The following is a 12,975-nucleotide window of genomic DNA, read 5'->3' as shown; positions in this document are numbered from 1 at the left end:
CTATACTTTTCCGTTCGAATAAGGTTAGTAACCGTCAAACATAAGTCTAAAGACGTGAGTTTTTATGGATTAAAGTATGATTAAGACATGTCATTTTATTGTATACTAGTGTTTTAGACTTTTTAAGACTTGGTGCGAATGTTTGAGAAAGACTAGCTGTTTAATAGAAATGCCTAAATAAAGACTTAAAATACTTTCGTGAGTCAAATATGGTCATGTGACTAGTCGTTGTGTTCGTAATTCAAAAATATATCATAAAATATGGTCAAATCATTTCTATGACATTCGGTATTCGCCCGGTAAGCAAAAAGGACTAAAACTGTCAGACGTTCCGTTAGTCTGACGGACCCTCTCCCTTGGCCCTGCCTATAAATACAAGGCCAAGCCTTTTGCTTTTCTTTTCTTGTTTTGGTCGTCCATATCACCTCACACACATAGAATTTTGCTTTCAAATTCTATCTTGCAAAAATCACTTGATTTCGGTTCTAAACGCATGCAAATCAATCAAGGCTTCAATCTTCAATCAAGAAACAAGTGTGTGTTATCATTTTCTTCATAAAAAACATAAAAAGGTACTGATTTCCATGTTTTTAATTTGGACCTTAACATATTTATGTAATTACTTTTCGGTTCTTATCAAAAGCTAAGCGAATCATGTCTTTGATTGTTGATTGTGCAATTTCGGTTACAATTGTGTGTAAGAAACGAATTGAACCTTGATTAAGGCTTTGATTTGATATATTATGCAATCATGTAATTTGTATTTTGTGCAACTACAAAAATTGAAGATATCCTTTACTTGACTAAAAGACTATAAAACTAGTCGATTTCGTATCCAAGATTAAGGTTGTGCAATTGTCGATCACATGATGTTTGAAATCGGTCAAACTTAACCCTTTTTGTACTGATTTGTGACACTTTTGTGCAATCAAGACTCATGGGTATGAATTGGCTAGCCTTAGATCTTGTTATTTTAACAAAATCGCGTCAAAATCGTTCGTTTTTGCTCAAATCACGTATAAATCCGACCCCGGCCAGGTCTAGCTCGACCTCTACCTGGTCTAGATCGACCTCTGGTGGTCTAGGTTGACCCTCTGTTGACTTTTGTCGCTTAAACGTCACGTAAAGTTACTAGTTTGACCCGAAATGACTTGTTTTAACTCTCGGACCCTTAAGTATTGAGAAGAACTCATTTTGACCTTTGTCCAGATCGAACTAGACCTTCCATAGTCTAGTTCAACCACTTCCAAACTCATATAGTCGATTTCATTAGCCTTTCGTGTCCATACGCGCTTAATCGGTTCTTAAACTTGACTAGTTTTCTCAAAAAGTGTAGTTTGGTCCAATTGATTAACGTATGATTAAATGGTTTCAAATAACATTTTTGGGCTGTAGTTGGTCGAGTTCAACCATAAGGTTGAGCTCAACCTCAAACTCGTTTCGGTTTCGTAAGCTTTTCAGTTAAAATCTCCGGTTTCGTCTAGTTTAGATTAAATTCAAGTAAAACTTATTTTGGGCTATGTAATGATTTCAAATCAGGTTGTATTGATAAAATAATGTATTTTAAACTTAAGAAAGGTCATTGGTGTCAAATCTAGACTCTTGTTCGGTTTATTCGAGTCTCGTAAATTTTAACAAACGTCGTTTTAAAAGTAAAATAAAGACATATGGACTTAAATGCATTTCTAATAGGCTAGGACTTAAGACAAAAGACGTTCCTTTTGACTTGTCATGTATTATTGATAGGTGTTGATATAGGTGTTGATTGTCGTGGACTTTGATTGTGCTTGTCGTGCTCTTTCATTATACTATCATAACACTTTTCAGGTGAGTTTCGTAGCCCATCTTTTTACATGTTTTGGGGTGAAAAGTATACTTATGCCATTTGACGTGCTTCTATCTTGTTGTATGTATGTGATTATGTGTTTGTTGTTGTGCTTAATGACGTGCTTAATTGACGTGATTTTGTGTGTATTGGAGACTTGAGACTTTGAGACTTTGGACTAAGGCAGGTACCGTAAGGCCGGACTTTGAGACATTGAGACAATTGGACTTGTTATGGCATGACTCTGCTCGTTATATATCGAACTATTACTTGTTTAGACTTAAAAGAATCGACAAACGACTTATTTCTTTTACTAGACTTTTGACATAAAACCTACGGACTCACCAACCTTTGTGTTGACACATTTTAGTATACTTTTCAGGTACTCAGGCTATTCAGGGATAAGGACTTTCATGCTAGGACTGGACTTTGGAGACTAGAGCTCCTTTAATTTTGTCAGACTTTAAGGATGCATGCCTTGGTTTATTCCTTTTATGAATGCACTTGTAATAAGCTTTCCTAGCATTGTCATGACTTTGAACTCATGTTTTGAGAATATATTCATTATATTCTATTTCATATAGCAGTATCTCTGTAATTCCATGTCGTTCTGTACTTTTCATGACACCTCATATTTCCGCCAACGGTGGGGTGTTACACCTTGCTAGTAGCTAGTAGTTCTGATTGCTATACAAACCTTAATTAAGTGCTTAACTAGTCAGCAGAAAGTAGTAAGATTAAGTTGTAAGACATGTGGAAGTATAGAGCTGTTTTAGAGGTATTAACACAAATATAAAGTTAGCTTTTAGTTTTAATTAACTAATTATCTCTCCTCTAGCTATAACTTACTGATTTTGTCTAAAGCTTTCTCAAAACATTTTGCATGACTACTCTTTCAAATGATTTCAATATAGTAGATTACTTTAACACTTAAGATGTCCACTCATCAATTGTTTTATCTTTCTTGGACTATTTACTTGAGGACAAGCAAAGACTTAAGTGTGGTGGTATACGATGAACGTCCATTTTGTGATAAAAACCCCTAGTGAAAGGCTTCATTTCTATGCCTAAATGAGTTAATATTCTGGAACTCTTGGTACTTAATGAAATGTATGTTTATGCAGGTTCACAGAAGATGCGAGAGAGGGTAAATGGCATCAAGTAACTCATGAAGGAAGCCTATGAAGATTACAAGACACAAAGAAGTGATTTGGAGCTGAACAAAGACGCGAGATTTGGAGCTGAATGAATACGCAAGAGGTGCAGCAGGAGCCACCAGCGTCGCCGGTACACCACCAGCGTCGCTGGTCAGTCCAATTCAGCAGCCGACTTTCACCTCTTTATATGTCGAACTAACCCTCAAAACCCTGAGGAGAGAGCCGATTCAGCAGCCCTAGCCGCCTAGCAACACCCCTAGGTCGATCTTGCAGATTTCCAGAAGGTTTTGGAGCCTCTAACGCCTTCCGATATTCATCCTCGGTCTAGATCTAGCTTTTCTATTTCTCTTATTTTGTTTGAACTATGTCTTTCATATTTTCAGACTTTGTTATTCCATTAGAAATGCTAGGCTAATAGCTGAATACTTGTTTGGAATCGATGTGATCATGTAGACGTTTACTGTTTTATTGTGTTTGTTAGTTTACTGTTGGAGTGTGATTTTTACTGTTCATCGTAGATCCATGTTTATTAGTAGTTAATGTTGCTATTGGTTTTATATCTGAATATGTTAGTTTAATTCTGATGATTATCTATGGTCATACACTAGGATTAACATGTTAGGACAGAAAACAATTAGCCGGTCTTTAACTAGGAGTAAAAAGTACGTGATGATTCACTTGTAACCGAGGGATCCAGAACTATAGTAACTAGGGTGAATTGAACATGATGCTTAACAATACCATATGTGATCCTTTGACTTGGAAACGAGCACTGTGGTCACCGGAGGGAATTATATCTGGTCATGGCTTAAGAGCCGGGTAACTAAAAGATGAACCAGTAACACAAACTTTAGATCACTTAATGCTTAAACAATAAATCTAGCGAGAATTTGTTTATAGAGTAGTGTGAGTCTAGGGACAACACTAGTAACTTAGGCAAGGTGAATCTAACGATAATCTGATCCGTGATGAAGTTCCCAACAGTCTAACAAACCAGTAGAATAAGTATTTGGTCGTACCGTGAAATCTGAGATGTACAAACAAGTATTTTAATTTAATTACTGTTATTTGTTTTTCCTTTCTTATTTTCAGATTAAGCCTCTCGCTACTAGCGTTGTGGCTTAGATTTACTTTTCAGTCGTTAATTAATTAAAATAGGAAATCGTGACAAACCCCCAACCATTAGAATTACACATAGGCTTAGATTAGGTAGTGCAACGCGTCCCTACGAATGATCCTATAGCTTATCACTAAACTATACTACATCAACCGGGTTCGCTGCCCGTAAGTGTGGTTTTGTTTAAGTTAGTTAATTGTACAACATTATAAATTTAAAGACCCGTAAAACAAACGCACATCAGATGGTATGGCTAGTAACACCATTTAATGATTAAACCAAATAGATTTTGGCTGGTTTGGACTTTTAAAGTTTAGTTCTGCTTTTTTTTTACACCGTTAGACGAAAGTTTTTGGAAATCCATATTTTTAAATGATGGGTGTTACACTACCGGTGTGCTTTCTTTGTCACAGGTAGCACGTTGGACCAAGTACGGGCGGACCAACTTCCTCATTAAGCGAATGAGCATAATTTTCCTTCGTCATAGTCCAATGTGACCATGAATTTGTTTCTCCTAACCTAAGCCGTTAAGATACGCATAGGCTAATAAAACACTTGCCAATGTATATTTATCAGGCATAAGCATCGTATTCTTCAACATATTCGAAAACATATTAACAACTTCAATATCGAAATGGTGCTAATTACAACCCACCATTATAGCAGTCCATAAGAAGGAATCAGGTTTAGGCATTTGTACAAACAATTGGCGTGCATAATTAATGTTTCCCTGTTTTGGGGCATAAAGGTGTTCCAAGAAGATGGGTTTCTAATAGGCATTTCATCGAACAAATGACGGGCGTATACAAGAAATCCAGTTTTCACATACAAATTAATAAGATTGTTAATGAGGAACTCACCAAGATAGACGCCACCTGACTTGATTATTTGAGCATGAATAGATTTCCCCACACTGGTTCCTGTCAACCAAAGATATTTGAATTAATAAGGTGTAATCATCTGTTAATTGTTGGTTAAAAGTTTGCTTTAATCATGTTTTTTTTTTCTAATAGATTAAATTACAATTTTCGTCCCTTTAGTTTGTACTCACTTTCAGGTTTCATCCCTAGGTTTTTGAATTACGTATTTCAACCTTAGGTTTGGGACTCCGTTAACAACTTTGTTCCACGACTCAAACGGACATTAAGTTGGTAGTCACGTAAGAGGCACACAGAGGGCATGATAGTCATTTCCATTATGCTCTTTATGTCTTTTCTAATTGTTTGGGGACACAAATAAAACATTACTTTGGCATTAGTAACCGTCGCTAGAACAAAAAAAAGGTTTATGCCACGACTATTTTCGTCCCCAATGTTGTCTCTAAACATATGACGGGTAGTTTTTGTTTTTACGAAGAACGAAGAAAATAAATATTGCTAGGAACATTTTTGTAAAGTTCTCCACAACTTAATTTGGAAAGATATTGTAAAAATTGAGGAGACAAAATTTGTTTTTTTCCCTTATATAATCAAAGTTTTAATTTTTTATTTGTCTTTTATTGTCTTTTTCTCATCGTCAAAAAGCACTAATGCGATATTATATATACACTAAAATTTATATGAACTTATATGTTTTTAATCCATGAAATGTATAAGTTTTTATAGCTCATAATAATTTTTATTAATTTTCATTTTAATCTTAAAGTTTTTATATTTTAAACTAATTTTGTCTCACATTAAAGTTTCATTTTTCATTTTCTTAATACTAAATTTTTAAGTTCTCATATTTTCAGCAAACAAATTTCACACAACTACGAATTTACGTAAAACATTTGGTTTGGTTTGGTTTTATATCTCTTTTCCTCATAAAACAGGATCATAAAAGAAACACCTTTCAACAATCTACCACGTGGCAGCTGGCCATATCTTTAAAAAAAAATCCCCCACACAAACCGTGACCCATCTACCGTTCCTAAATCTCTTTTTCTTTTTTTTTTTCAATCTTTTTCTTATTTCTTATTTCCTACTTCTTCTTTTCTCTTATTTTCTTTTAGATCCAGAAATATCTATGAACATGACATTAAACAAAATTTTTAATGAATTATCTAATATATTTCGGATCATTCAGTGAAAACATGGATTCGGATCTCGATCAGTGACAAACGGAATTAAAGTTGCAGGTATTATGCGATAATGTAAGTCAATCTATTTATATTATGGATGAAATAGGGTTATGGTAATGATTTGATTCGGAAGGTAAACAAACCCGAAATTTTGAGATGATATAAATTTTGTTGTTTATAAAAACTGTTATATTAAGGCATTCAAATTCAAAGATGCGATGATATAAATTTTGTTGACTTAATAATTTTATTGATTTATAAATTTAGGAATTTTATAAAAACATGGACTGAATTGGTTGTTTATATAGAGACTAAGGTCATCTTTGTATTGGAGATTACTTTACAATGTTTTATTGAATTGGTTGTTTAAGCATAAAGTGGATGGCTTTAGTGCAGGAAACTTGGTTATTTCATGATGTGAAGGAGATAAAAGTAATTTCAAGAACCTGGGGCTTAGGTATTCAATTGCATTGGTTTGTCGAGGGCATATGGGAGTCCGGGACTATAATCTGTTAACATCTCTGTGGTTCAGTCTACGTTTGGTTAGTTTCAATCTTAGTACTAATTTTCTTTGAGCAAGTTAAAAGCTTTTTTTGGTAACTGTGATTTATGAACATTATGAAATTATTTGTTTAATACAGATTTTTTATGTATGTTGAGAATAACTGATGTGAATGAATGGGTTTTTAATTGAAGAATTAACTGACACGTTTGAAATTGCCATACATCAAAGAATATACTATATTTTAAGTTGCAACGACATGTCTGATGCGCAAGTGTATCTTCTTTATATGATAATAAATCTAGAAGATAAATATCTATACAGCCACAATATCAAATGATAATTGTGTATAGATCAACTATATAGAACTATAGATTCGACAGTTGAAAAATAAACTACGATGTGAGGGTTACTGTGTGAGTGTTTCATTAATCCTTGTCCCTAATCAAAGGCTTATTTATGTATTATCCATAATTCAAAATTTAATTTGTTTATAAGAGATAACGTTAATCTTCTTAGAGAGATATAGCCACCATAGACTAGCTCGTCCATAGGGCTATAAGAAGGCCAGGATTTGCAATGCTGTCTGGAGATTGTACCCTTGGAAGGAGTGCACTGATATTATCAACATAACAATTTTATTAATAAGAGGTTATATAGTCCTATTTATAAATACTACGAATTACTCTGCCATTCCATCATAAATAAATGCACTTTTTAGGTGGAATGTTTAACAATTTTTAAGTCCAGTATGTATATATGTTTGAACTTGCTAATGAGTCATTACATTGTTTTGGATATAGCAATGAATAGGATTTCGTTGGACGATGTGGACTTTGTATCGTGATAGTGTCCTTTTCTCTTATACAGTATGGCGAGTCCAAATTGAAGTTTTCTATTCTTTATGTAAGGTGTGGCAACTTTGAACCAATTTATAGGTAAATGGTTTGATTGTTAGTTATGTTTAATCTTTAACAGGCCACATGGTGAAGCAAAGAAATAACTTTAGATGAAATGTGTCAAATGGGTTAAAACAATTAAATATGTTATGTAATTACTGTTCTGTTTGGTTCAACATTATTTGATTTGATAAAATCACGGGATGTAAGGGAAACTCGAAGAGCTTCTTAATCTGGTCTAGGACTGGCAAAATGGCTGGTCTAAGTTGAGTAAAAGTTCAAGACAAAGATGGTGATGTATTTTTGTTGACATATTAGCCAAGTTGAGGAAAGAGGCCTTTTTTGATTTAAGTATAGAAGTTGGTACACTGTTATAATAATATGGATGTTTTGATTGTTTAGTTTTACATCGCAGGTTTCAGATCATGGGTCATGGGTGTTATAAAGGCGGTGTATGTTATTTCATTATGTTTGAATGTAGTGCAGTTATATGTTCTTCGCAAATATTTACCCTGCCAATAACATGTGGTCCAATATTATTACAAACTACTTTTCTAACTATGCTTATGATGTTTTGTTACAGATTTGAATCTTTCAGAAAAATCAACTTTGAAAAGCATTCCAAACATGCCTTACCCTGCCTACATTGTTAATGAATAATGATGGATCTTTCATTACTTTGATCCAACAAGAACTTATGTATGAGCCACCTATAATGCAAGAATTGGATGATATTTGATTATGTTTTTGAAGCTGATATACTTGAGATGTAGACAATGGATTACTTGATTCTGTTTTCAATAGCTGAAATACACCCTCATATGTGTCCTTTATTGATGGTTTTTCTTGATAAGAGTTATTTGACTATTGAAATGAATGTTATATACGTTCTTGTGAAATAGATGTAATGAACTAAAAATTAAAATCCCTTTGTCCTCCACTAGCATTATACATATTTTTCTTGCTATTTTCAGATATACTATTGTGCTATAATTAAGATTAGTGATTGATGAAAGATAAATGTATAAATCTAAATTAGAAGGAGACACAAGTGATGTTGGATATATATGATCAATAATTCAGGGTACAAGTTTTAAGATCCTATTATCGTTTTCTTATTGGACTAATGATACAAATCCTATTTAATGAAGAAACTGTAATCAACCGGAGAAATACTCGATTCATGATGAAACTCGAATGCTAACACTTCACAATTTTAAAAATTTGAATTAAAGTATGAAATGAAAATACAAGAGAAAGAAAGTCAAGTTAGCTGGTTATATGGTCATTCAAAGTTGCTTAAAGGAGTCGGGTTTTGCAATCTGGTCTTGCTAGCTTATGGCTATTAGACTAACTTAGTATTCGAGGATTTGAAGTCAAGTACATGTGGAAATTTTTTTATTGGTCAGTTCCTATATTACACCATGCGTAGGGTGACTTCTACTAATGTATTTTTTGGCATACGAGTGTTGAGTTATCAACATGTAATTATTTTAACAAGAATGGTTAAGTAATAGATTAGCTGGATTAAGAAGATGCAGAACATAAAGGTTACAGTTTTTTTTTTTTCCAGCGTAACCAAACATATTAAATTTTAAACAATGGGTTTGATGACCTATTAATAAGGTTTTTAATTGATGCAGTTACGTGTACATTCAAATGGCTCAAGACTAAAGATTAACAAAAAGACCGAAAACCATTGACAAAACGTCAATTATCTTATAACTCAATAATATTCAACTCCACTTTATAATAACCAAAGACCCCTATTTATACTAATCCTAACATGATTAAACTCGAAAATAAATCAAGCTATAATTATCTAATAAAATAAAGATAACTTATAAAAATAAAAGATAACAAATAATCATAAAAAGATTACTTATTAAAATAAAAGATAATTTAAATTAAATTCAATAGAGGTCGGGTTGTTCATGACTATCTTGCATCATTAATCTTGAGCTATTTCATGAGAATTCAAAATTCACTTCTTATATCTATAGAGTTGGATTATTGAAGAGTTTATATAAGTAAGAAAGATTAATTAGATTAAAACTTTTAACCAAAAAAGTTATAACAATAACTTTATATAAACTTTTCTAATCATGCCCAGGTAGTCACCCGGATTGATTAGCTAGTATATATATATATACACTAAAACCTTATGTGAATTTACACTTTTTTAATGCCAGCTGAGATGTACAATTTCTTTAGAACATCATAATTTTTACCAATATTCATAAAACCGCCTAAAGTTTATATCTTTTAAGTTTTGCCCTAAATCAAAGTTTTCATTTTCATTTTCTTGACACTAAATTTTTTTTGTTCTCATGTTTTCATTTTACGGGTTTACTAGCTTTTAAACATTGGTTTTGTTTATTTTCATCCGTCTTTTTTACAAATAATGCTGTTAATATATATACTAATTTTCATCATCGTTAAGTCTTACGTTAATGTCACATTTAAAGCATTAATATAGTTATTGTTTATGTTTTTATACGTCTTATTAGTCTTTAATTTTTTTATTATTATTATTAGTGCTACATGTTTAATTTTATTTTTTAAAATTTGGGTTTGAATATCTGACGTAAATTTCGGTCCAATACTTTATCGTGTAAAAAGTGTATTCCGCGACATGCGCGAGTACAATAACTAATTTTAACTAAAATGTCGTTTTTATCCTCAAGTATTAGTAAATGTTTTCAGTTTTATCTATGTTAGCTTAATCTTACTTTAAATGGAATTTTAATCATCTAGCTATTTTAATTTTGGGATGTTGGTTAATACTCCAAGTAAGTAGACTTGACCCGGAACGAACGTATACCTTAGAAAAATGAGTTTTGTTGGATTGTGGATTGACTAGATTTGGTTAGATCCTTGGTCCAATCTAATACGTACGTACTTTGGAGGCAGGTCCAATCTGCATATGCATGCGAGTGATAGAAATTAATGAAGTACGAAATTTAAAGGGGTATGTAGCTATCTAAGGTGTGAAACCGTACTGCTATCGTCTTCACACGTCTCTGGAAGAAACCATACTTGGAGTAAGTCAGCCTTCCAGCAGCCATGAGTTTAATTATTAATTTAATTAGATTCTTTCTTCTTCTGAAATTCAAAGTGGTTATTTTTTTCTCATTTCACTCGCCTTTGCATGAGATATATATACTAGTTAATTAAATTCCACACGTACTACTTACTATATATACACCCACTATGCATCCATCTATATCCCGGCCCCTTGAATAATATTCATTCAATTCATTTCTCACCCAAAAGTTCATATATAAATTTTACTTAACCCATCTTAATTGATCGAGAGTTAACTAATAAGAAAACTCATAATTAATTAATAAATATATATATTCTAGCTCGCGCGTTTCTTGAATATATATTTGATTGTTGTTCAATATATTAGAAAGAGCGAGACGTCGTCATGGAGGGAGGAAGAAGAATTGTGGAACCGGGGTTTAGGTTCTACCCAACCGAAGAAGAGTTGATAACATTCTATTTAAAACACAAGCTACATGGCACGAACACAAGCAACGTACTGCAACGTATCGATCTAGTGATCCCTCAGCTTCATATTTATGATTCATATCCATGGGATCTCCCTCGTACGTACTCCGATCTTAAAGTTCTTATATTGTATGAAAAGTTTAGGAAGCATGCACGCATGCGTCGACTTTTAGATTTCAAGTAGAACATGGATTTTTAATATGACAAAAGTAAAGATCAAAGAGCTAGTAGATTCATGACAAACAAAAATGTATAACTTTACGAAAAAATTAAAGATGATTAACAAAACGAATTAGCTAGCGTGTGTATATATATGTATATAGTTCTAATAATGATAATTAATGTTGTCTTTTGGCTTGTTGGAAATAGAACATGCAGGGGAGCTATGTCGAGGAGATCCAGAACAATGGTTCTTCTTCGTTCCTAGACAAGAGAACGAAGCAAGAGGGGGAAGAACTTCCCGCCTCACGACTTCTGGATACTGGAAAGCCACTGGATCTCCGAGTGTCGTATACTCTTCAGGCAATCGAGGTATTGGAATCAAGAGAACCTTGGTGTTCTACAGTGGTAGAGCTCCCACAGGGAGGAAGACTAAATGGAAAATGATTGAATATAAGGCTTTCCAAGAAGAGCCCTCTTCAAACACTAACCGTAACCCTAAGGTATATATCGATCTTTTAATTAATTGGCAACATTCAATCCGTTTATATATAAATTCCTGCATATATATATTCTTTCACAAAGAAATACTATAAATTGAAATGTACATTTCTCTTACATATATATAAATTAAATACATGCATGTACAAATAATAATAAATTAAATACATGCATGCGCGCAGTTGATACATGACTTGAGTTTGTGCCGAATATATATAAAGTCAAGTTGTTTGAGGGCGTTCGACAGAAGGCCATCTGGTGGAGTTGCGATTCGTGAGCCACAACGGCCAGTACTTCTACAAACCAACGATGACCATAGTGCAACCACGTCAACTCATGATTTCAACCTTCAACCAGTAGTAGCAGAGGGGGCAATGTTAACGACGACCTGTAGCTCACATGATGATCATAGCCGTAATTCATCAGAAACCATGGAGTCTTGCTTCACGATGGAGATCGATAATGATGCGAATTTTATTTGGGACTGGAAAGAAAGCCATAAGTAACGGTTATAAGAGCTTAATTAATTTGCTTTCAAGAAAAACAAGGATAGGATTATGTGAATTGTGTAATTACTATACGCTTCAAGTTGAAATAGAATCATGGGCTATCATTAAGTATCATCATCAATTGTAATTTATATAGATCCGAATATTTAACTTATTTGTTTTTATTTGCTTGGGGTCATTACAATTTGCATTATGTACGTATCTCCTTTCTAATGTTAGCTAGTATATGTTAATTAACGTGTGTACGTTATATTTATTGTCATATTGAGATACATATATAACTAGCTAGCTAGTTAGTTACATAATGTACGTAAAGGATGAATACATGCATATAAGTTTCTGGAAAATTATCGGAAATTATCAATATAAGTTTCTGGAAAATTATCGGAAATTATCAAAGATTACGGGCATATGAATTAGAATTAGAAAGAAAGAAAGCTCTAAAAAGATGGGGGGTTGGGGTGCATTTGAGTGGGCATTAATTTGTAGTGTTTTGAGGTGCATTTTATGTTTTTCCGGCAAGGTGAGCAGTGATCCGGCGGTGGGGGTGGCCGTTATCAGAAAAAGGAGGAGAAAGAGATGAGTGTGTGCAAGTCTAGATCTCATACTCGTATTATATAAAACTAAATTAAATAAATAGGGGCTAAGTAGGGTCCAAAGTGTACTATGGCAAATAAAGAGGGGTTAAGCAATAAAAGACTCCACATCATTTTTGCTCCCCATAATAA

General features: G+C 33.2%; 1 protein-coding gene and 1 long non-coding RNA gene across 2 annotated transcripts; both read left to right on the top strand.

Annotated features, from left to right (window-relative positions):
- The first annotated feature begins 5,994 nt into the window (after positions 1-5,994).
- LOC122581738 lies at positions 5,995-8,397 on the top strand. The gene is made up of 3 exons (XR_006321044.1): positions 5,995-6,233; positions 6,553-6,703; positions 8,146-8,397. It is a non-coding gene; the product is annotated as an uncharacterized LOC122581738 (long non-coding RNA).
- Positions 8,398-10,811: 2,414 nt separating this feature from the next.
- LOC122583835 (NAC domain-containing protein 90-like) lies at positions 10,812-12,378 on the top strand. The gene is made up of 3 exons (XM_043756216.1): positions 10,812-11,176; positions 11,448-11,740; positions 11,921-12,378. The coding sequence occupies exons 1-3, from the start codon at positions 10,996-10,998 to the stop codon at positions 12,242-12,244; spliced, it is 798 nt and encodes a 265-aa protein (XP_043612151.1). The 5' UTR covers positions 10,812-10,995; the 3' UTR covers positions 12,245-12,378.
- Positions 12,379-12,975: the final 597 nt, after the last annotated feature.

The sequence above is a fragment of the Erigeron canadensis genome, chromosome 9 (assembly GCF_010389155.1).
Source record: "Erigeron canadensis isolate Cc75 chromosome 9, C_canadensis_v1, whole genome shotgun sequence".
Taxonomy (NCBI): Eukaryota; Viridiplantae; Streptophyta; class Magnoliopsida; order Asterales; family Asteraceae; genus Erigeron; species Erigeron canadensis.
Note: the sequence above shows the minus strand (reverse complement) of the source record. Positions and strands in the feature narration are given on the sequence as shown.

What these genes read in the sequence shown, in the direction of transcription:
- LOC122583835 (XM_043756216.1), top strand. Translation starts at nt 10,996, where the DNA reads ATGGAGGGAGGAAGAAGAATTGTGGAACCGGGGTTTAGGTTCTACCCA. An exon ending in ATATCCATGGGATCTCCCTC is followed by an intron (nt 11,177 to 11,447) that starts GTACGTACTCCG and finishes TGTTGGAAATAG; the next exon opens with AACATGCAGGGGAGCTATGT. An exon ending in ACACTAACCGTAACCCTAAG is followed by an intron (nt 11,741 to 11,920) that starts GTATATATCGAT and finishes GCATGCGCGCAG; the next exon opens with TTGATACATGACTTGAGTTT.